The 25196-nt window shown below is 43.3% G+C and overlaps 1 protein-coding gene across 1 annotated transcript in view; it reads right to left on the bottom strand.

Moving 5' to 3' along the window:
* The window catches only part of LOC104076752 (dihydropyrimidinase-related protein 1), a gene marked incomplete at its 5' end in the record, with an annotated part of 34672 nt that extends 13278 nt beyond the window's left edge, over nt 1-21394 (bottom strand). Inside the window, 8 exons of the mRNA XM_009577739.1 lie at nt 555-711; nt 1784-1904; nt 3925-3993; nt 7276-7356; nt 8996-9057; nt 14130-14294; nt 15856-16040; nt 21303-21394. Coding sequence (XP_009576034.1) covers nt 555-711; nt 1784-1904; nt 3925-3993; nt 7276-7356; nt 8996-9057; nt 14130-14294; nt 15856-16040; nt 21303-21394 — 932 coding nt within the window. The remainder of the gene's footprint in view (nt 1-554; nt 712-1783; nt 1905-3924; nt 3994-7275; nt 7357-8995; nt 9058-14129; nt 14295-15855; nt 16041-21302) is intronic.
* Between the last annotated feature and the right edge of the window lie 3802 nt (nt 21395-25196).

The following is a 25196-nucleotide window of genomic DNA, read 5'->3' as shown; positions in this document are numbered from 1 at the left end:
GTGAGCGGCTGCGTGGTATTTGGCTGCCTGCCAGGTTAAACCACGACACTCTGCATTCAGGGGCAACCCTGATTTCAGGAGCTGTGCTTGCCAGATATGACCAGGGCTTAAAACTGAGTCTGTTCTCACAAATGGGGGTCTATCCACCAGGCTGTTGCTTATGCTGGACGGTGAGGATGCCATCCAATCATATATTAACAATCTGGCTAGAGAAAACAGAGAACTGTGGAGAAAGCCAGTTTGAAATCCTGGGCTAAAGACTATCTAGCTGTACAACTAGGAATCACTTGAAAAGCAGAAAGAAAAAGAATTAATTCCTGAATAGCCAGCAGTTGCCTCTCTATCATGCTAACCAGGAGCTGGAGAGTCCATGCCTGCTCACCTGACTGACAGCCTAAACATAGCGATACAATCACCCCTGGTTTTCTACATCCCTTCTCTACTGTTTCATGTATGAGACTGGTCTAAAGGAAACCGAGCTGATCCCTAGGTGCTTCATCCCATGTGGCTTTTGCACTTGCCTGACCATCAGCCTGTAAAAAAAAAGGTCTTACCATGCTAAGAGCGAATTTAAGTGGTCTGGAGTGGTAGGATCAGGGCTCAGAGGTGGCGAGGTCACGAAAGCTGCAGCCTTGGCCCAGTTTTTGCTCCAGTAATGTGTCCCATCTGTCCCCAAGCTGGCAGTGATTGGCTCTCCAAAAACAAGGGGACCTTGGGGGAAGCAAGGATATACAGGAACTGATGACAAGCCACTCTCTCTTCAGCACATTATACTGCTTGCTGCATGCAGCCATGTATAATTTATGCACTGCTCCCAGAAAACTAAGCAGCCCTGGCTTTGTCTGTGTGATAAAAAATTGATCAGGAGGTTCTCTGAGCTACACATGCTTTTGATCAGCATATTTACAAAGCTCCCTTTCTAATCCAGAAGGAGACAGTTCAGATCTGGTTTTAATTTGTACTGTTTTAATCACAGCCATGTTCTCTACGTTGCTCTGCTTTGGAGTGCATTTAGGTGGAGGATGGGCTTCAGCAGACAGATGCCTTTTTACTACTCCCAGGTTGGGCACAGCACCAGCAGATAGCAGCATATGGTTCCCAGCACCATACTCCAAGTCTCCAAGGACACAAATATCAAGACGATGTTTTGCTCTTTGGCTTTTCCATATTGCTCATGCGCTTTGTAGCACCAACCAGCAGAACAGGCCTGACTCGCAAATGCAGCTTCGAAAGCAGCTGCCTCCAGGCTCACAAGCCCCTTTTGGGTGCTTTGTAACCTGGATCCCTCCACAGCCCCAGCAAGCAATGTCAGCCCGCAGATGTCTCCAGTGCACATCTGACGGGGTCAGCCTCCGGCAGCAAGACCAGGAGCAAGCACCGGGCGTCTCTAACAGCAGGTTCACTGCCCAAGCTACCCCTCAGAGGGCAATACGCTGAAATAACCCCAAAAGGCACAGAGGATGTGCTAGACCCTGTTAGGAAGAAAATATCTCCCTCCCATGAACAGAGATACAGCAGTCTAAGGGAAAGGTAAAAGGGAAGACAGGATAAAGAAGAGTTACAGGACAATCTTCAAGGGGACAGTTTGTGGGGAGAGTTTCTCAACTGCAAAATGTAAAAGGATTTCCCTTCATCTTTCCCAGCCGTAAATATTTAGGGTCTGTGAACCTGTCACCACTCATTGGTAACCTCTCCCTATATCTTGTGATTTCAGCTCAGTTTTTCCACTGAGCTTCTATTCAACAAAGCAAACGAGTTTGGGGGAGAAAAGGAAGTCTCCTACCTTTCTTTCTGGCCAGTGCAATGATATCAGCCGCACTCTTGCTCATCACCTTGGTGATGTACACTGGGCAGTTTATTCGACTGGCAATGGTGATGGCACGGAAAACTGCTTCTGCTTCAAGCTGAGGAAAACAAGGAGGAAAAAGTTAAGTGCAAAAGCAGACTGAAGAAAAATGAACTGGAGGACCAAGCCATATTTCTCACTGTTTAGCAGCAACTCTTCAGGGGTTGATTCTGCTTTTTCCATAGAGAGAGACGCAGTGCTGGGAAACAGGGAGCTAACCCAACCTCAGACACTTCGTGTTAGGAGTAACCACAGCCAGGCTGTACTCGCTAATGGGGTACAGCCCCAGCACAAATACAGCTCCCTGGCTCCCTCCATCCCAGGAAAGGTCACGTCCAAGCAGCTGATGGGGCTCCTTCTTACCTCCCTCCCACCTTTCTGCTTCAGACTTCTACCCTGCAATTGGAAGGAGAACGAAGCAAGGAAACATTGCCCCAGCTTGGAGACAACCTCTGAGCTCTTCCTGGCAGCTTACCCTATGCAATCTTTACATAAGGATGACAGTGAATGTAAAGTATTCTCAAATAGCAACTTCAGCACTATGGACTGAATTTAGCCCATAATCCATAAAAGCCTTTGAAGCATCGCTCAGTAAGTCCCCTCTGTCAGCAAGCAATCTCCTCCCAGAGAGCCATCTGGGATGTAGACACACAAAGCAGTCACCTTCAGACAGAGGAGCAGTGTTTCCCAGGGGCTCTGAAGACTCCTCTCCCCACTCATCTGTTTTATACCTCCTTCCCAGATGGACTCACAGTATCAGCATTTTAATAACCTAAAACTCCATTGTGACTGAAAATACTGACTCGATGGTACAGAAATTCTCTCCAAGAGTTGTGCTAGAAAAGTTGAGCAATTTAGCCCTTCCAAAACCATATGGCTTAATTCTTCACAATTTTGTAGAATATTATTTTTTAAATCAGACTGTCGCTTCAGGTTTTCCTAGGACTTTTATCACAACATTTGTTCTGAAAGCCCCAAAGGCACCCGCAGAAGACCAGGGAAGGATGCAGGGCCTCTGTACCTCAGGACTGGGGCTGAGGTGGTCAGATGCACAGTCAGAAAGATGCAATATTCCTTTCTGGAAACTGCAAATGCAGATTTTACTTAGGCCCTTGTTCTCATTAAAAGGAAACGACTCCATTCTTTTAGAATAATTTAGGTGGAAGTTAAACAGCAAAATGAAAAAGTACATAAACAGTTCAATAGAAGAATGCGACCAATTAAGCTGATTCCTTTCGCCTTGGGGAGAGGTTATATAAAGATCTGCAAACCACAACAATCTCTTCAAGTTTAGCCTCAAATCCCCAGGGCCTTGTCTCTTTAGTCTTCAAGGAAAGCAGTCACTTCCCACTACCGCCCTCCATCATCCCATTAACGGTCTGAACTGTGTACATTAAGGGACATCCACATGTCTCCACCTTTTTCTTCTCATTAAAGAAATCCTTTCCAGATGCCTGAGATGATCCTGGCCAGAGCCTGGTTTTTATTATAAGAGAGTTGCATAAACTGAGCTGCCTCGCAGCATCTTTCCATTCTCACATATTTGCATTTCTACAGCCTGCATTTCTACTACAAATGTATCTGCCGGCATAAATGTAGATTTATATGTCGGCTTATGCATATGCATGGCATATACATACACATGCATCTTATAGGAAGTTTTCAGCCCAAGCATTTTAATGAATGCAGTTACTCCAAAGCCTAACCCACAAGCTGCACCGCTGATTTTTACCCTGATAAGCCTCTTTTTTTGTTGTCATGAATCAAATCACAAGGGTCACGCTCAAAAATACGTGCACGCCCGTGCCCGGGGCAGCAGGAGCTGTGACTCCTGAGTGTACAAAGACCGAAGGAACGCAGCTGCTGCAGCAGCAAAAGGGTATTTCAGGCAAACAAAAAGGCTGAAGGGGACCTGGACTTTTCAAGGCTTTGAAGAAGACTGGAAGAGGCTGGGAAGCAGCAGACTGTTGCCCTTCCTCGCACACCCATCTATCATCTGCACATACAGAAGCCAAGCTCCGATACTACACACTCGACAAAATATTTCCATGAACGACAAAATGAGTGAAGTCTCTTACCTCCTCGGGCCTGCTCAGGGCATGTCCCTCGGGTCCGGTGATTCCCATCTCCAGGATACGCTTTTGTTCCTGCAACATAAGAGATAAATGCTGACAACCTCTCCAGGATGAGACCCTTGCACCAGGCATCCTCTGGCGGATTAACAGCCATATTGTCTGACTGTCCCTTTTTTGTCTGTGTAAATGCAGCTGCGTAAGCCTGCTGCCGGGGGAGGAAGACTGAAAACACTGGCTATAAACTGGTCCCATTCCGCCCCGGCATCCACTCCGCGCAGCCAGCACAGATTTCAGGGGAAGATTTGTCGCTGCAGTGCAAAAGAGCATATTTGTGCCTCGAGCTGTTGGGGTGCACCATCGGAAATCTCCTCTGCTCTCTAGACTGCAACCCAGGGAACAGGTTTCAATCAATATACTAAATAGTAATTATGGATATTTCCAGCCCACAATTCTTTCTTCACTCGCACAAGTTCCCCTCTGGCTGCAATCCATGAAGCACTTTTATCTTCGTTAAACTTTCAGCATTGCTGACACTTCATCAAATAAAGTCTTGCCTTTGGCATCCGGTTTTCTGTAACACTTTTCTCCTACAGAGTGAACCACTAAAATTATGTTTTCACGAAAGCAAAACAGTGCCTCTGGTTCTGAGGGGACTGTGTCCACACCAAAAAGCCCATCTTAGGACCAATGGGGGTTTGTTGGAAAAAATCTGTGCCTATCAAGCTTCACAGGAGTCAGATTTTTTTTTAATAGACAAAAAGCTTCAGCTATCTTTTAATTTAAGGTCAAGCAGTGGTATTGGAATAAATTTCCCTTTTTGTAGAAAATGGCGGCCAACCACTTCTGATCTGAGGCTGGTCCAGGTCTGCCAGCAGAGCAGAAGTAGGACCAGAGCTGTTGACATACCTCCGACCCTGGCCTGCCCGGCTCACAGGTCTCTAATGAGCCAAGTTCAACAAATGTAATGACTCTGTGATACAGACAAATGTCCCCTAGAGACCAGGATGAAGTTACCGAACATACTTTACTGTGTCATCTAATAAATATTTGATCCCAGGTCCCCGAGGGTGAAAAGCTCACACATTACCAACATACTCCAGCAAAACCTGAGCAAGTTAATATTCACATATACTTTTGCCTTTGCTGCAATCAATCAAGGCTGAAGAGGCATTAATAGGAATGTATTAATCTGACTCTCTAATTAAGATTATTTTGGTCAGAAAATCGTAACGTTTCATAGGTATTCTTAAAAATAGCTGTTCTAAATCATTAATGCAACAGCTCTGAACAGTGCCAGTTAAAGACTTCAGATAATTAAAATACAACAAAAAATCAAGTTGCAACCATATAATGCAAAAAATAGCAAGATGGCAAAGAACGAAACAGAAAGAAGGATAGGTTTGCATCTTGAAGGAAGTCATAAAATCAGATCATATGATAAAATTACCCACTGTAAGTGGATTTAATAGTGCTAATAAGATAGAATATTTGTTTGATAAGATCAAATTTGGATTTTCACACAGGACAGTCCTGCAAAACCTCCCTGCAGGCAGCTTTCTTTTCACTATCCAAATAATCCTTCTAAATAAAAGCATAAGGAAAGACTGATTTTATGACACATGGCAATGGCGAAGAAATATGTTGATGTATAACATAATTTACATTTCTTTACTACTTCTTCTTTTCCTGATAATTCTTCTGCCCTGTATGTTCATATTCCATGGCTATATATTAAAGCTGATGAAAGAAAAATGTAACTGAAACAGATTTCTATCAGAAATGCAATTCCACGAGCGCACCCTGCTTTTAATGGGGAACATATCAAAACATCATGGGTGCCATTTGATTTGTTTCATTTTGCCATTCCTACAATAATATTGACTTATTATGTTTCTTCTTATTAATTTTTGTTCTACTGGATATTTTATATTGTATTAAAACTATAGTTTATATATTTTGGTAGTTTTAAATCATGCTAATCTTCAAGGGGAATCAACCTTTTTTCCCTCTTGAACCCAAATGAGGGTTTTCACCTGGTTTCAGTGGGGGAAGGACACAACTGCACTGTATATTCCTGTTGACTCCTCACTAGTAACTTTTGAGCCCAGTGGTTATTTTGGCCAAACTTGAAGGGAAAAGGGAAAGAAGGCTCTGAAAGGTGGTAAATTCCTACCAGGCAGATAAAGGACATAATTCCACTGAAGGAAAAACAACAAAATAAACCCACGTGGGCAAGAGCCCTTACATACTGCCCAACCACTCAAACGTTCACTTGAGGTTCTCCCTTAACCATGAGACAAGGTGGCTTCCCTAGTCCAGATCTCAACAAGACAACTTGTTTTTAGCTATTGTAATTTCCCTGTCAGCTCTGCAGCCTAGTCCTTAGCGGATAAACCAGCAGCTAAAGAGCTCAGCAGATAAATCAGTCGGCTCACTCGGAGCCTCACGGACCTCAGAGGGGCTCTACGCACGTACATGGGATCAGAGGAGGGAGACATCTCTGCAACAGCCTTAAAAGATTAATCTGCCACAGATGTATGGAGTCATAACAATACCCCCCCAAACCCGCCCATTCTGTTTTATAGAAAGACCAGCAGGAGGTTTACGACGGCTGTCCTCGGGATACCTCTGTTGCACAGATCAGAGCTACAGCACACTCCAGTGTGAGGACAGTACCTACATGGGGGACCTGACCTACAAAGAGTGCACTGGGGATCCGGGACATTTTAATGGAGCATACTGAATTTGAGCCCAGTTTCCTGGTTCTGACAGGCATCTTCAAAGAGCATGACTTACACTTTAACGCACATTTTTTAAATGTTTAGAAGATCGTGGTGGTTTCTTATTCTCAAACTTCAGAGAGTTATAAGAATATTCTTAAAAATAAATAGGTCTGAGAGCTTTACCACCCACTTTAAACTCACTATGCTGCTTATGCTGATAGCTGCAGCAAGAGACATTAGCATAAAGCTTTCCAGCTCCACTTTTTGTCCCCAAAATCTCTGAGCAAGGCTATCCGTTGTACTGCTTCACTTGTCTCTGCCGGATTCAGAGGAGATCTTCTTGCTTCCTTCTGCCCCCCTGACCCAGTCTTCATCTGCTGCCAAGGCAAGGAGCTGTCTGGATCGCTGCTCTGTCTCACAGATGCTCTGCCAAAGCACGCAGAAGGGCCTCCATCCTCTCATCCCCGGGGTTACACCAACGGTGTGTAACCCCACAGGTTACACAATCAGGCCCCATTAAGGCACTTACCAGGTAGTTCCTTTTTTCCTACCCATACTCCGACTGGAGGGTTTTACTTCTCTCTTTTGTCTGTGTTCTCACAAAGTGAAGCAAAAATGACAGTTCACTCACCTGAGCTATCAAGTCTCCATTTTCAGCATGGACCAGGATAACAGCCCCAAGACTTTTTAGAAAGGTAAAGGCTTCATAAAGCTGCAGGTAGTACAAAGAAGGAAACACTGCTGAATAAGGAAAACACATTACTCAGACCTCTCTGTTCATCTCAGTTTTGCTCCTTCTATGCTGGTACTTACCTAGGCAAAGAGCAAATTATCTCCCTTTTCCATTCTCCGCTTTCTACATGGAGTCAGAGCTTCACTGCTTGGTGTTGACTGACCCACCCGCTACACACCAGCCAGCCCCAGGACGAGCCGCTGCCCTTCTGCATCGAGACAGGCTCAACAGTCCCGAGCAGGGTTGCATCTCCCTCGGACATAGTGCCTCCCCCAGCCCCTTGTCCTGCAGAGCTACCTCTTCACGCCCTCCCACGCAGGCCTAAGCTTAGTGAGTAGTCTCTCTTCCATAGTTTTAGCAAATGTAAAATGGATTTATTCCCATGGACTACAGACTCTCTTAGTACAGCTAAAACACCTCTCTTCTGAAGTGCAGGCATTTTGCACCATTACCTTAGAGCAGACAGTGTCAAGTTTTCACTATCATCTTTAATTCTCCAGTTAAAAGTTGTAATATTTTCTCTAGAGCATCCTTTTTTTTATTGCTTTCTAAGATTCAAAACCCATCCACACAGAAGGGAAATAGTTAATCCTATTGCTTTTACTGAGAATTTCTAAGCGTAGATCTACTGAAATTCAGTTCCCTTTCCAAAAGGTATTCAGGTAGCATGTTCCCTGTTTAAATCAGAATTCAGCAACATGGGAGCTCAGTTTCCAAACACAGATCAAATACTGAAGACACGGTTTCTTCAGCGCCCACTTTTGCACTAGGGCACTTCAGCTAGCATTGAATAGGTCAGAATACACAGCCTGCAATATGAGCATTTAAACATTAGTCTAGCCACACATTAAACATTTTGATGTATTTCTCTTGGGAATTCCAACAGGGAATTGAATTTAACAGGCACTGCCTCTCAGAGAATATTTATATATCATTATATCTAAAATTCCAATTAAAACCACATGGATTGGAGGTGTAACAACAGTTATTTAAGAGACCAAGAGCTATAGCTCTGGGAATAAGTAAGAAAGAAACATTTTCTCAACTGAATAAGCAAATATTATTACTACTAACAGATGCCATTGTCCATTTACAATGACCTGATACTTATGAATGGGAAAGCTGAAGAGTCTGGAATCTGTAATGAGCTCTAGACAAACAAGCTCATTGTTATCTCCAGCCCTAACGAGAAAAGGTCACCTCCCCCAAAGAGCAATTCCATTTAGCTGTTTGCAGCAACCGAGAAACTCTTGAAATCTTAAAACTGCCACCGCCTCCAGTGCTTCATCTTTTCTTCCCTCTCTGACCTAGAGTTCTTGAAAGGTAACAGCAAAATAAAGTGCATGGCAAAATCCTGAGCAGTGCTGAGTGGTTGCAATGTTGGGAGACACCAGATAATCCTTGCAGAAGGTGAATGTCATACACTTGAAGGAACACATGCAGATGTTCAACACTGCTCGGCACTGACCCTCCAGAGAGAACAACTCCTCCACTGCCCATTTCCCCCAGTGCCACTCAGGTCAGTGGGAACATTTCACTGGGATTCAACCTTAGTAACAACTCAAGTGTAAGGAGGGAGATCACAGAAGAGAGCAATGAAAAGCATTCAGAACAATACCTGGCTGTCGGACATTTGGTAGAGATCTTTGTAGGCCATGTAGACTTGAAAAGAGTTCACACCTGTTCCAAGACAAAATTCAAAGGTGTTGCCATGTAAGTGGATTCTTAAATTGTATTTGAACAAAAACTTCAGGAAACATAGGTCATAGAATATTCATCTGGACTAGGCTTTTCACCAGTGACCACCAGAAATAAAGCATGGCTCCACAGCTGCATTTACAGCTGCTAGGACTAGAAGCCTGAATCCCCTCTTCTCTGGAGGAATTTGTTGGACTCTGTGGATTGCCCGTGTTCAGCCCCGGAGCAACCCAGCCACCACTGCAAATGAGATTGCTTGTAGCCAAATCACAGACAAGCGATAGTGGCTAAAGCAAGCACGTAAAGTTTGTAAAGTTTAAAAAAACTTGTGAAAGGTTCTGTGAATCACTGGTTTTCTTTTTAGCTTTCTTTAGCTAAGCAGGAAAACATGTCAGCTTGACCTGAAACAGCTTTTTAATAGATAAACTTCTAGTTAAGTTTCCCCAAAGTGCTGAGAAGCTGTAGGAACTGTATATCTGAATTTGCATACAGACTTGCTTTTTCTTGATCCTACTGCCCGAAGCACCCAGCTCAGCAGATGGCAGACACTGGGAAGGAGTGGAAGCAAAGTCTGAAGCCAGTTACAAGGGCAGCTCACCATACCTCTCCTTCCACCTTCCAAAGATGGAAGGATTTATGTTGGCAGTCATACAAAACCATGAAAGATGACAGCTCCGAATTCTAGAAATCAGTAAGAAATGCTAGTGGTGAGTGTCGGTTGCCAAGAACCAACTGTATTCAAAACCCTACAAGTTTTGCTATTTATTTCAAAGATTCAATTATTTACACAGCTTTGTATTCTAACAGAACAGGAATTCCAAAGACCTTCTGTTCATATTTTCTGTATATATGAATTCATATTAGTTTATAAATTTGCCTTACTCTTTAGTCTACTGACAACATCCCCAGTTTGGTACAGGGACTGATCTCAGAATTTTCTAGCTTAAAAGAAAAGTAAATTCTAAGCTGTCTGAGCCATGTACGCTGCATTTCAAAATAGTTGTACTTCCCGGGGCAAGAGGAAAAAGAAAGATCTGTTCATGTTATTCATGTTTGCTACACCGAATGAATAAGGTTCTCTGATGAAGATATAACTCCTTCACGAGTCTAGAAGGTGCAGATATATCCTCAGGCAGAAGGTATGGCTATTCACACTCACACAGAGAACTTGGTTATTCACAATTACAAGATTAAAGTACCCTAGGATACATGGAGGATAAAACCTTGAAATGATCCCTGGTATTATGTCTTCCTGCTAAAGCCAGGCAGCTCAGAGAGAAATACGAAGCAGGAGCCAGCCCCTCCTTGTGGACTTCCACACCGAGCAAATCCAGCCTGGACCACGGAGCCCTGTCAGCCTGTGAGCCTGTCCTTTCTTCCTTTCCTCATATTTCTCAAGTTCCCAGAAAACATGCATGGCCTGTAATCCCTCAGCCTATTCCTCATTACACAGTTTCAATGTACTTAGTATGTCCCTCCTTTAAAACCTCTAAGCTTGACTACGCCTTCCCTGGGGTCAGGGCTCACAGCTTCATGCCTGCAGCATCATCTCCCCTCTGACTGATCACATCTGCCCAACCGGCCTTGGAGGAAAGCTCTGTTTCTCCTCACGAACCCACACAGTGTCTCAGATGTCAGCTGCACCTGGGAGCCACCTTTCTGCACGGGTGACCATGCACACATGAAGCAATGAGAGACGTGTCAAGGCTGGTCCAAGCCATGCCAACCAGCCTCAGTGATGGCGCGGGACTGAATCCCCTCATACACATTTCTCTGTAAGCAAAGGGTTACCTATTGCTCTCCTTTATCCACTGGGATCTAGCCAAAGGTAATTCATGTAATCAATCCCGCAGGAGACAAGGCAGCTTTCTCTGGGTACTGTGGTTGGAAGACGTACATTGACCCAAGTAATATAGATTCTCTTCCTTTTTCTTTTATTGCCTGTATCTTCTTAGGCCCTTTCCTGACCTTGGTAAAATGACTGTGAGTTTTTCTCCCACTCAGTGAATGTTCTCCCTGAAGTCAATGAGAGTAGAAGGGATCCCGCCACGGGATCTTGAGCCTGTCCCTTACCGACAGCTCCCACAGTGCAGAAGCAGAGTTCTCCCATCTAAGTGCACATCCACACCCTTGGCTACCACATCAGATACACACAAAGTGGAAGGGCATCTCCCGGGCTGCCTTCACCGCTAACAGGAGAGATGGTTTGAACCATCCTGCCTTGCAAAGAGAGTACCTTTACAAGATACCAAGATAAAATAACAACAATTTACATAGGTATCCAAGATTAGACTCTTTGCCTAATGCCTTGGTTTGGTGTCTTGATCCACTCATCAGAAATACGTGGCTTTTCAAAAGACCTGATCCATGGCCTATTGACCTTAATGTTTAACATTTGATACATGCTACATTCTTGTTAATGTCCTGCTTGCTCTTGCACCAGTACTCAACAGGATCCTCTCCAAATTTGAGACAGTGCTATAGGTTTTTTTGAACAGTGACAAAGTGCAGTAGTTAAAGGAACAAGTGAGGCGTCTGTCAACACATTTCAGGCTGTTGTTCCTTTGCATGTACTGGAGAAGCCCAGTCGCAAATTAGCTGCCAAAATGCTACAAGCCTGAGTCTTTATAATCAACATTTGGTTCTACAAAATCTCCAGGCCCTTCCAAAGCCTGTCCCTCTTTAAATTAGCTTTGTATTGATTTAAAACTGATTAATTATTCAGTTATACCTCATGACAGGGCACCTCAACAGCAGCTCTGTGAGCTCCCCTGTTGTTCATGCCGAGATTGTGTTAGGCACATGCAGCATTGAAACGTGATTAACTGAGCCCTGTTACTTGGCTAACTCACCCACCAGACAATCAGCCGAGAACAAATTCAATCCAGATTCCCAGCTGATGAAAACCAGCGTCACTCCATTGACATCAAGTCTATTTGCACCAGCTGGCTCAAACGTTTCCAATTATCAGCAGATATTATCCATTAATTTGAAAGCCCCTGCCACACTGAAATATTTCCTATTGTGCTTGTGCTTTCATACTGGCCCTTACCTTGCATCTCCTAACACATGAGCGTAATTCACTTTGACTGCCTGAGACATACTGCAGCATCCGTGAGAACAAAGGTGACCTCCTAATGCTATTGCCACCAAAGAGGCCGCCAAGGGCCTCGTCACACATCCCAGTTCAGGAACCGATGAACAGATTCCTGCTTCCCCTGAAGAGTGAAAGGCATGTCAGATTTATATTGAAAACTCACATTTCAATAGTTGGAGAAAACTATTAACCTAACTGTCTGCACCAGGCTTTTACTGTAAGCCCTCAGGCACATTTGGGAGTGCTGAGCCATCTGTGATCCGGGAGCTCTGGAAAATAGTATCTAACCTTTGAAACAAGGCACGGTATACTTGTCTGAGAGTGCAGTCAGCTAATGCACAGCAGCGTATCCATGTTAACGCAGATAGCAGGGAAACAGCACAGATTTGGCACCATCAGTGTTGACAAATGTCATCACCTTGTAAAAATCACCTATATTATAATGAACTATGTAAGACCAGCTGCAGTTTCTCTAAATTATGTGTAATCTTGCTGATTGAAGGGTTTTGTTGCCTAAAATCTGGTTATACAGCACACGTACTGCTAGCATGCTGCGATACAGGATAAAATCCCCATGTGACTGCACCTCCACAGTATCTCAGTGAACAACTGCTCACTCAAAAATAGGATTTTGCTTTGGTTTTCTCCTTTGATAGTACATTTTTATATAAAGACAATTTTTCAAATCTAAGTCATCACTAGCAATACACCTTACAAAGGATGCTGCATACACATAGTACTTAAGACTTCCCAACACAAGGGTCGTTCTGATTTACCCGTGGTAACTAAATACCACTTCAGAAAATATTTCTTAATTAATATTCCATGCATTTTCAAGGCAAGTATCAAGTGCAAAATATTTGAAAAAATATGTTTCTGGACTGAAAATCCATGCTGTAAGGCAGAATTTTAAGGAACTAGATCAAAATTATTATTTTTTGAAGGCTAGATTCAATTGCCCACACACACGTATCTGGTGCCACCAAGATGCCCTCCACATATGAGACTGCCACGCTGAGCTGGCATGTATGGAAAAGGATTTATGAGAGGTTTTATCGGTGCTGTTCTGGTGTGGTAGCTGGAGTCCAGATAGGGTAACCTACAGCATCTCACATGATAGTAGACCCGTTAATTGAACTGAATCAAGCCATATGTGTCTTAAATAGATTCCTAAATAAGTGACCTGGTTTTTATAAGTCCTGAAACAAAGCGTCTTCCAGTAACTTCAGGAAAAGCCACTGGAGACCAAGCACTTGAGAAAATCAGGACATTTTTTCAATATTAGGTACCTAACTTTAGCTTCTCTTTTTTCTAATAACTTGAACCTTTTTTAAAAATATAGGCATGTAAAAAAATCTAGTCTCAGCAAGTAAATTACCCTAAGCCGTTGCTGAGAAATGAGATCTAGCCTGTGATGACAGTTTCTCAGACACATGTGCCCTTCATATTTGGGCTTAATTTGAGGCAGCTAAATGGAAAGATTCCAGTCTAGTTAAAATCTGAACCTCTACCTTTAAATGTCTCATTCTCTCCATTCATGAAATAGGGGATCTAAGGTGACTGGGCTTTTACCCTAAATGCTGGTCTCTGAGTTTTATCTTAAAATAAAACCTAAGCATGCAACGTCTGAGCCTATTTCCACATGTACAAGCAAGCATAAAGTGATACATTTGTATCTGACAACATATACATCTTAATTTTCCATGCCTATATTGGGGTAAACCTACTCCCTCCATCAGCCTTGCTGCTGACTAGCACTAATGCACAAAGTTTTAGGTCTATTTTACACAGCAGCAAGTGAACACAAAAGTTCCAAGGTAGTGCAGATCCTTGGGCAGCATTACTAGCACCTGTGCATTTCTGTTCTGGACGATGCATTCATTAAAAGACTTCAAAATTTCATCTCCATATGATATTTCAATAAAAACAAAAATACTACTCATTTTCACTCACTAACCTTTGTCTTGCACCAGTATTTCCAGCTCTTCTCGAATCCCATCATACCAGCTGGTGATGTCCACATGGAGAGAGTAATCACAACAGGATTTGGTGTCAGCTGCCTCATGCCACTTCTCAAAGGAGGTCAGTAAACTTGATCCAGGTTCTGGAAGCACGTGGTCAACTGAAAAAGAGATTCAGTGTCTGTTACCCAGCCTGCACACTGTTCAGATTTCCTCAGTGCCTGTAAGTAGCCTTCCAGCATCTCGGCCAAAACAGCAGCCTTGGAGGCAGTCTGTGTGCAGACTGTAACTGTGGGAGGCTGGCCAGGTCCAGCAGGTACAGCAGGTACAGGTACAGCAGACTTTGTGGACAGTCTATACTAAAGCTGAGTCTGGCAACCTGCTTGGTGCAGCATCAATGGACACACAGTGGGAGAGCCAAACATCTCACAGTTCAGGAAACATTTGGTTTTCCCTTTACTGTTTTGTAAGAGACCACAAGTTCTGGACTTACTTGTATTTATTGTCTGATGTGTCCATTTCTATGTATTTCACAGTAAGCATTATTATTAACCAGTGCCTCGTAGTCACTGAATTGACCCACTCTGCCTTACCAATATATCAATGGAGATGTTGAATGCTTTCTCAGCAGCCAGAATTGGGAATATAGCCAAAGGTCTGAACAGAGATGATGCAGAGCACAAACACTTGAGCCACACTGTATGGCAGATTGAGTGCGCTGCAACTATGCATCTTCACTCAAGGCTTTTTGCATCTGACGATGCCACAATGTTTACTGGCGTAAAATAGAGACATGACTACTTATGCACATATACTTATCTTTGCAGGGCTAGGTCAAAAGTAAGTATGGAAACAAAGCAAGATGGGCTTATTGGTGGCATCTGCAAACCCTTCCTGCAAAGGAAGCCTTAACTGAAGAACATACACTTAAAAAATTATTAACAAAAGTAATGAACAGCAGTGCATTTTGTGCTTATTGCCAGAGATCCTTTCAGCTAATACTTGCTGCTAAACATAGGTAATAGATAACACCACTCAGCAAAAAAAGCCACATTCCAATTCAGTGGGAGTAAAACCCCACTGGGCAGCTCCTCTGCACAAGAAAGCTAAGACCATTTATGTCACCTGAACAACTGCCTCACAAACTCTAACCAAGGGCCAAGCCACTGCTAGTAGGAAAGCGACAAATCTTGTCCTGCCATCTGGTAGACAGAAGAAGGGTCTTTAACAACTAGAAACACTTCTCCCTTCCACCAAGAAAGATGTTCCTCCAGGACATCTCTGGTAAGGACTTCCTCAATCCCTGGTGCCAAATCCAAGTTCATAAATAAGCATCTTGTTATTTCCAAAGCCCCTGCAATGTCACCAGGTGGGAACTGCGGATCTTTGTCAGATTTTCTGTGCCATATACTTACAGCACTAATTACATTGTTTTTCCAAAATCCCAAGAGTAGGTATATTATCCCTCAGTGCTTGTTCTGTATTTCAGAGGGAAATCCAAGAGACAATTCCCCATGCCGCTGTTTGTTTCTGAGGGTAGGTTCATTTTCAGGCCAACTCTTGGAGACAATGATGAATGGCTCTCCTGCACAGTGCCCAGCAATTTGAAGATTCATTGCAGAAGATCTCAGAAAATGGGTATGGAGCCTCCTGTAGCTATCCCCAGATGTGCTACACGAGCTTCAGCTTGGGGTGGGAAGAGTTAGTATTGCTAATACTCACTGATCATGGTGGTGCCCCCTGCTAGCGCTGCTTTTGTGCCTTGATAGAAGTCATCAACAGCAGTCATTCCTTGGTAGGGCTTTTGTAGGTAAGTGTTGACGTCTATTCCCCCAGGAATAACCATGCGCCCATTAGCCTCTATGGTCTTGACTCCTCCAGGAACAATCAGATTCTCTCCTATTTGCCTAGGCAGCAAGGAAAGCCAGTATTACTTTACTTAAACAAAGAAGCACAGGGAACAGAAGCTATTTGAGGCATGTACAGGAGAGGAACCTAGGGGCCATACAGAAAGAACTGGGACCCCAGAGGAAAGGTAAGCTCAAACACCCGCTCTGGCTGCTCTGCACGGCACTGGCAGAACAAAGCATCCGCGAGCCTGCCTAGCTGGGCTGTGTGCTTGGGTTGCTTTGCATTGCTCTAGTGGCCAATAAAGAAGCCGTAATGCACCAGCATTAAAAAATGATTATTTTTTTATATGATTCCTATCTTTAAACAATTACAAATATGTACAGTTAACGCTCTCTTGGGGGCTCTGGTTTTGTATATTAAGTTGTTAAATGAAAACAGAAAAACATAGATCAAATATGACAGCAAGCTGGAATTGTAAATATACAGCAGAAGCATAAGGCACATCAGAAAGGAGTTATAATTCCTTTGTAACCAAGCAATGCAAATTTATCCTTAAAAAGAAATCTAAATATCCTAAGATACAGAAATACATATTTAAGAGACCCAAACAACTTTAATCTACCATGTCACATATTCTTCATCCTCATCTTAAAGTTAAAACTTAGTGAAACATTCTGCATAACTATGTGGAAAAATGTTAATTAACTGTTGCAATCTTTTTCCCTTCAGTTCTTCAAAACAGGATATTTTTTTGTCACTATTAAAAATATTAATCTGTCCCCCATGCTGATATCAAGCAAACTCCAGATACTTACAATCAAAATACTTTTAGTGTTCATGGACACAACTATGACTAAATTAACCTTTAACTTTTAAAGCCACATTACATTTTTATTGTCTACTTCACATGGTGCCAAACAGGAAAAGGTATGGGTCTGTGTGGAAGCCATGTCTCTGTGTTATTACACTGTAATATATTTGGGCTTAGAGATAACTGTAAGGTAGTTTAAGTTCACTTAGTTTATCTCCTATTACAGACACATAGTCCTTGTCTTAATTTCCTTTAGTCTGGGATAAAATTAATATTTATCCACAGCTGAACAAATACCCCAGACATCTGAGCTGCTGAATCCATTTCTCCCATATTAAAATGCAACTCCCACCTACAGAGCAAAACACACCAACTGATTAACAGCCAATCGCAAAAAGCTAGAACTGAACATGAATATAACCGTTAATTAAAACCAGTGAAAAAACCAGGGATAATTATTCACATTGGAATTTGGCCAAACCACCAGAGTTAATAAATAGCCCCAAGAGGTCAAGAATTTGTTTCATATGCTATGCAAAAATGTCACCTCCAGCAGCTTGGCTCCCCCGGTGCTCCGGGTTTTGGCTGGAGGGAAGCACAGCCATTCGGTTAGCAAACTCCCCGCCAGCACCCTGAGCTGGGTCTCAGCCGCTCAGTGCTGAACAAATCCAAAAGGGCTTACTTGTGAAAGCTGATAATATCATGGCTTGAAGCGTCTAATATTCATCAACACGTATAGCACTGGGAGCATGTCATAACCTGTTACAGCTGTGAGGAGCGCTAACGATACCATGACAAACAGGGAATTGATACGTACACAAAAGCCACCAGCAGCCCAGCACATCCAATTGTACAAACAAGTTGCAAGAAGCTTCTCTGCTGTTAAAATCGGACTCGCAAAGGCACTCCAACCATGAGCACATTGAAAGCTTGTATAAAGTTATGTAGCCCCACGGATAATAATGGTGTTGCACTAATTTTCATTAGTTGAATCCACTCCCCAGATTTTAATCAGAACAATCCTCAACCTTTGTACAGTGTTTGTGTGGCTAAAAAAATGAACTGGGGAAAAAAAAATTACTATGACCAATCTCCTTTAAATATGTCTAAGGTGGAATTGCACTCCAAGGACTACCACACCTTCTGAAAATAACAATATTAAAGAAAACCTACACAAAAATATAAAAGCAATTAATTTTTACTTTCTTCCACAATCAGTACCTACCAGTTCCCTGTTCAAGAAAACACATATCCTAATGTAGCAAAAAAGTGCTAAGTATGTACAGAAGTCTTTCAATGACTCATTGCCCATTATTTTCAGTGTACAGTTGAGTTAACAGCTTGTTTGGCAATGGCTGAAGTCGTCCATGCTGAAGTGACATGGGACCAAATGGCCTTTGTGGATGATGCTGTGCTATTACCTGTCAGGAGCCTGTCTCATCTCTTGCCCTGGCATCAAGATTAAGGCTGGGAGAAGGCTGATCTTCACTGGCATTCAAGGTTATTTTTATTCTGACTGACTAGAACACAGAGTAAGAGATAATGTGACAGGATTCCTGAATTGCTCACTTGTTACCGCTAAATGTATGTTAATAAGAATGGGGTTCAGTTACTTGTGGGTGAAAACATACAATAGCACAGATAACTTTATTCTAGACACTGTACAAATTATTGAGCTGGTTTTCTGATGCACCAGCAACTAGAAAACTCAGACTCGCAGAAGTTGACACTGTCTACTGTCTTCAGCTGAACAAGCTGGTAAATTCTGTCGTACATGAGCTGATTAAAGCACAATGGAAACAGCAGGTTTCAACTCTTCATAAGCCTCACCTGAGAAAGCTGAAAACCTCCCCTAGAACTCAAGTGGAGTTATTTCCGTTCTTATCAAGCCCAGATCTCTTTTAGGCATCTGAGGCTCCCCCTAACTTGGCTCATCGCCCATCCAGCTCTGGAGACCCTGTCCCCAGCCACCCATCCTGCACACTTGTTAGTCTCCTCCAGCCCGGAGGGACCCAACCCTTCCCCTCGGCAGGGACCGAGCAGAGGACAGCACGCACCAGACTGTGACCTGCCACTTGGCATGGAGACCGGGGCTCATTTCCTCATGTGGAAATGAGAGACAGGATAGATGCAAGCAAAACATGTTATTTATGTACCAAAGGCAATTTAAATTACTAAATATCTAAATTACTATTTAGATACCGGAGAACTGCCTCTCAGCTGCCACCTGAGTGTGCAGGGCTTAAGTTTCAGCCAGGAAAAATCCACATGCACCACTGCTCCCTCGTACCTAGGGAGCCACTTCGAGCATTGATAGGTAGGAAAAAGCACCTACCATCCTCCAAACTATAGCCAATCTTCAAATACATTCAAGGTTATACCTACATTCCTCTCTGCAGAACAATCTGAAGGGACATAAGCCTTAAAAGACCCTACTTCATTTCATTAGTCAGCAAGAGAAACCCAACCCTCCATTTTCCAAGCAGTTTCCACTGCAGAATAAGAAAATTAACCCAGATCTTTTATATCCCAGCAAAACCAGAACACTATTGCCTACTCTGGGCTGAGTGGTTTGGTGGCTTTCTGTGGAAAGAATTCTGTATTATCAGCTGGAGAGTTAGGGCATCAACTGAAATGTGGATGCCTGAGGTTCAAGGTCCTGCTCCAAAGGATCTTGAGCAACATTTAAGAACTATGTTAAATATTTAGACACAATGGACAGTTCCAGCTGGAGAAACTAAAAGAGACCAATCCCAGAAAATATAGCACTTCCCTAGACTGCAGAATTTATCAACTGAACACAGTCAGGACCCAAGCCCGTCTCACACCAGGCTGCCCTCACAAATTAGCTGCTTTTTCAGAGCAGGACTCCTTGCACAGTTTACAAAGAAAAACCTTGGGTCATCTAAATCCAGGAAACCAAGCACGACTCAGGGTGTTGAACAGTAAACTTGCCTCCTTAGGCAAAGATAAAGGCATAATAAAAATTAAGATCTTGTCTGTATATTCATTATTAATCCTAGCTATCTCGGGCAGCTGCGATACTTTCTGGAGATATGGATCCATGCATGAATTTCAGAGGGAGTCTATGCACTTAGCCAGGGCTCCTAAATGGCGGGGCAGCTGAAAGCTTGGCATTGCTAACCTGCCTACCAAGTACCATTGCATTTCGGGAGTCAAGGCAAAAAATCCACAGCAGTTTCAGACTCATAGCATCTCATGCACTTAGTTGTTGTACCAGTTCTGATGCTTACAAGTGTTACTAGGAAATCTGCATCCGAACGAACAAAAGCAGAGAAAAACTCAACCAAAATGCTTATCAGAGAGAGCGCAACTTGGTTGATTGTTGCTATTAAAAAAATATACGTGTTCATAATTTTCTGCCTTCTCCACTTAAAACAATATGCTCCTTTTGCCACTTCTGCAAGTAACAAGTAACACTACAACTGGAAAAGCAGACCACAGTATTAAAAAGAAAACCATATAGTCCATGGATACAAGCATTCAGAATTTTTTTCTGTTACAATAACCTGAATTATGAATAATGTAAGTAGCCACAGATATGTAAAGAATTGGACTTCTAATCTGATGATATATCAGAAAAGGAGCTCTGAAAACAAGTAGGTAATTAATTATTTACCATAATTATGTTTCTGAGCATTAAATTGTAGCCTCTGGAGAACAAATTTGTTAGGTCACTAGTGAAAATGTTTAGCAGTCAAGAAAAAGGCTTTGATCCTTGTGTACATCAGAGTGCTTGTACACACTACATAACGTTGCAAAACTAGAGACCCCATCTCCACTAAGCCAAGGTAGGACCAGTACAGCTACATGAACAGACATCTCTGTTACTGTTTCCCAGGCTATCGGTAACGTCTGTTTTATGTTTTTTCACCTAAGGAATATTTTCCCAGTTCCTGTATTTTATATCCTCATAAATCAGTAGGATTTTCTGTCTAATTGTGTGAAGATTTAAGATTATATACCTTTGCTAAACAAGGGACATACGAGCAATGCATAACAACGTCGTACAAACAGAACATGCTACGCTTCAGCATTAACCAACAGGGGAACTGAGAAGGAACAGGTCCCCATTAGCACTGTGTAACACGGGGCTTATTTTTGTGCCGTACAATCCTTTAGAGCATGGCTGCATTCACCTTGATTAGGTGTGGGGAAAAAAGCTGTAATGAGCATTCTGTCATATATGGACTCAAAAATACCCCTTGTCCTCAGCATTACTTCTAGAGAGAGCATACTTGCCTTGACTATTTTGGAAGAAACTAGGATTGAACTGTTTGAAAAGCAAATACCTTCAATTACAGTAAAGAAATTTTCTACTTATCTAATCTTAGTAAAGATAAAATGACAGAATTTCATAATTAAACACTCCTCTATTGTGGCCCCACATCTAGAGGTAACCAAGATGCTGGCTGCAGGTCAACACCATCACAGTAGTCTATACTAACAGGCATGCAGAAGAAGTTCAATATTTAAAAAAACCAACTTTATAAGTCCATCTTCAAGGTATATGTCTGCATAGAAGGAGTGGTCATCATTGATAATTCTTCCACCTTTAATGAGTAGTCGGTCACTCTGGGGGGAAAAAAAAGGAAGAAATGTGGGTTTGCTGAAATAAATAAACATAATAATGTATTGATTATACCAAATAGGCTTATCTTATATAGAAAGCCATTAACATCAAAGCACTTACCCTATATAAAGGTCTATGCCATAGGCTCAGGTAGGTACATAGACGGCGGAGAGGAAAACCATAGTTTCACTGAGTGTTTATTTCTGACTTTTGGAACATGAGGCCTCATGGTCATCACAGTCTTTTCTCCTCAGAGCACAGAACTCATAGCACATGGAAACACTTGAAATCCCGCTACGTCCCCTTTTTACCACCACCTTATTGTGCAAAGGCCAAAAAGGGAAGAGAAGGCCCCAGAATAAACTGCCCAACACTGGAATGGCCGAGCTGAGCTCACCCGGGACAACCAGCACCCCTGGAAGAGTAAGAGCTTGAAAAGGGAAGGGACGAGGTCGGGAGCGGCTGCTGAGCTCTGTAGCGCAGAGATTCCTGCCCAGGGAAGCTGCTTTAAGCAAGGCCAGCTCAGCAGGGTCACCCCGGCCGCTCCACCGAGGCGGCCAAGGGGCACGGCCCACAGCCTGGGCCTCCTGTACTGTGTTACAGACCGACAGCAGAAAATCTCGTTTCTAGCGGGCATGAAGAATGAATTGTTGCCTCGTTTGTGATCCCTGCAGGTCAAAGGCTGCTGATCAGTTGGGGCACTCTGCACTGAGGCCCCCCACGCCCCACCTCACTCACTCCGTGAATGAGGACGGGAGTGCAGTCTCCAAAGTTCGGTTTACCTGAAACACCATACGAACAGCAGAGCAAGCTACTGTCTCCTGGTATTTTCTGAAGTGCCAGAAAGCAAACATTTTTTCCCGTGAAGAACTGTTCAAATATCAAGTCTGCTGGGGCACTGTTCACAACAATCATCTGTTTCCATTTTTCTCTAGGCAAATGGTTACACTCTGTTCTCAAAAAATACATTTTACAGCAACCAAATTTTACCACTGCATATTCCTGAGAACCAATATTTGAACTCCCTCATTGAAGAAGTCGTACTGGAATCGCCAGCACTCTACCACCTACCCAGAGACAGGGAAAGTCTGTAACCTCAGTACATAACGCTTCTGGAAAGACTGTGACTGTGAATGCTGGAAAACGCTAAAGCAGTTAGAACCTTCTTTTACCATTCATATATAAAAAAAGCCATTTATCGTAAATTATTTCCTTGGCTCACTAAACAATAACTCAGAATCTCCATTTTGTCCACGTTTTATACTCCTCTCTCCAGACTCAGTTCTTGGTTTAATTACAGGATGACTCACGCATATAAACAATGCATGTCCCAAGTTCCCAGTTTAGAAAACAATTAAACAAGTTGATATGTTTCCTCATCTATAAAACCAGGACAACAATACAGACCTCCTAAAAATTTATTGATTAAAAAGCGCCAAGTCAGAGTTAGGGGTGGTACAACAACCTTTCTTCAATGTAACTTCTCAGCTATATGTAACATATTTACTTTTCAGCTTGTATTTGAACATTTTGCAGATTCAAAGCCTCTATAGCCCTCTACATCATTCTAGAAAGGCAAAAAGGGAGAAACAGACATTTCAAGGGGAGAAAGAAGGGGGAAAGGGGCACTTTAAATACAGCACATGACAAAAGAGTATGTACACAGAAGGTTTGAGGCTTTTCTCCATGTGGTGCAGCAGCGAGATGACCTTGGGGGGGAACCAAGGCCCAGAACTACAATGAAATATGTCCCCAGGACCTGCCTCAGATGTTGGTACCCCCTCATTAAAGGATGGAGACGAATGCAAGCCCTCAGTCTGGAATTTGCCAGAGCAGGCTCCCTGTTTTCTCCCCAGCCTCTCTACCGTCACTTGTAATCGCAGGACTTGTGAATCAGCAACCTGAACGCTAATCAGTTATTTTGCCACGTGCTGGCAGTTGCATCTCCTCACCATGATGATTTACTACACTGACCTGCGGAGACCACCATCTTGTGAGCTCTTTTTAAGCTCATTCAATTGCCTTCCTAAACATTAATACTGTTCAATTACAAGAGGCAAAAGCTTACTGATATGGGCAGGGAACGTTACCAGAGAACTGCATCTGTCACTGCTAATGAGTCAAAAACCTACATGCTCATCAAGATGTTCTACATTTTATTTCTTTTAAAACAGGAGAAGATGCATAATAAATAGAAACAAATGTCACAGGCCGGGAAAATAAGACAGACTAAAATAAAGCAGAAGTACAACCCCAGAAAAATAACTGTAGACATAAGGACTTTATACGTTTTTACATATAAATACACATATATGTGGCAAAACTAGGTATTAGAATAATCTGAAACTAAAAAGGATACAAATGCAGTTTCAAGAAAGCACTCAATTATGTGAGTCATCCATTGAATTAAGCCTCACTTACAGTTTATAAAGGATTACTGAATGTTTAGCTACAAAGTCTCGCCTTCTTCAGAATTTCAGAGGGTCTAAGAAAGAAAACTGCACTTTATGGAGACTTTCAACGTTTTAATTCTTGACACCTTCCCACTCAGAAGGAAAAAATTGTTGCAAAAGGGAGCAGGTCCTGCACCTGAGCTGGCCTGTGGCTAAGGTTGCCCCCAGCCAGGAATAGGAAGCCATGGGAGACGAGGCTGCCAAAAACCCACATCTTGCTCCCCAGGTAGTCTGCCAAGCCACCAGGGAAGGTGCCATGGAGCCTTGCCCAGCTTTCACCAGGACCTGATAGATGTGGAAACATCTCTGACACACATTTCCATTCCAGCAACTCAGCAGATTCAGAAGAAAAAGTGTTTTGTTGGAACTTGTCCCAACCAGCTCGAGCTGTCAGCGTGTCTGTAGGACACGTTACAGATCGCTGCAAGCCAGGAGTACAAGCAAAGCAGGGTACCCTTACACAGATGGTGCTGATGGGCACAAGCCCCAGCAGTACGCTGTGCCCAAGGAAACAGGCGCTGCCCCCTACACCCTGCTCCAGACCAGGGGTGGCTTGTCCTTAGCCAAAGCAGCAGTACCAAATGCCTGCGTGCACCTACCCATATAGATGCATTTCCATGAACACGCTGGAAAAATTACACAAACATAACTGACTAGCAGGGAGGTGTGGGTTAACGTTGACAAGCGATTTGTTATATTCTTCATGAAATAAACTTTCATACAAGCTCTTGGTCAGCATGTGAGTATTCATTCCCCGCCACAGCCTAAGCATGGGCTTTGGCGACAGGCACAGCCCTGGCCTGAAGGCAAAGGGACGCTGCCACCCTGCACTGCTGCCACGGCCACCGACGCCTGGGCACTCCTGCACTGTTTTAGGTCACTGGTACTCGCTGCAGTGAAATCCTGGGCAGAAATCTGGGCACACCCAGGGTCTGTGAAGTAGGTTAGCCTTCTCGGGCATGCAGCCCGGCTGTGCGTGGTCAGGGGCCGTTTATTATTTACCAGGGGCCTCATGTCAGGCAGGCTGCTTGCAGTTGTCTTACCAAGTGCCAAACGTCCAGAAAAACTAGGGACCAAAGTCCTCTTCTGCCTGGACAATGTTCCAGGCTGGAGGACAGCCACACTCTGTAGCACCCTGGGGAAAGCAGGGAGGGTGGTGGGAGGAGTGACCTGAAGCTCATGAATTAATCACGAAGTGCTGGCCCGTATTTCCCCTTCCCAGCTGTAAACCCCTCCAGGCGTGACACTTTCTTTGCCTAGCTCTCAGATGTACCCTCAGCCACTCAGGTGACCTTCGGGTGCTCTCACAATGCAAACAACAAAGCGCTCATTACTCAGCTCAGGAGGTGACAAT

The sequence above is a fragment of the Fulmarus glacialis genome, unplaced genomic scaffold (genome assembly GCF_000690835.1).
Source record: "Fulmarus glacialis isolate BGI_N327 unplaced genomic scaffold, ASM69083v1 scaffold48515, whole genome shotgun sequence".
NCBI lineage: Eukaryota > Metazoa > Chordata > Aves > Procellariiformes > Procellariidae > Fulmarus > Fulmarus glacialis.
The sequence above is the reverse complement of the archived record's forward strand: the minus strand, read 5'-3'. Positions and strand labels throughout refer to the sequence as shown.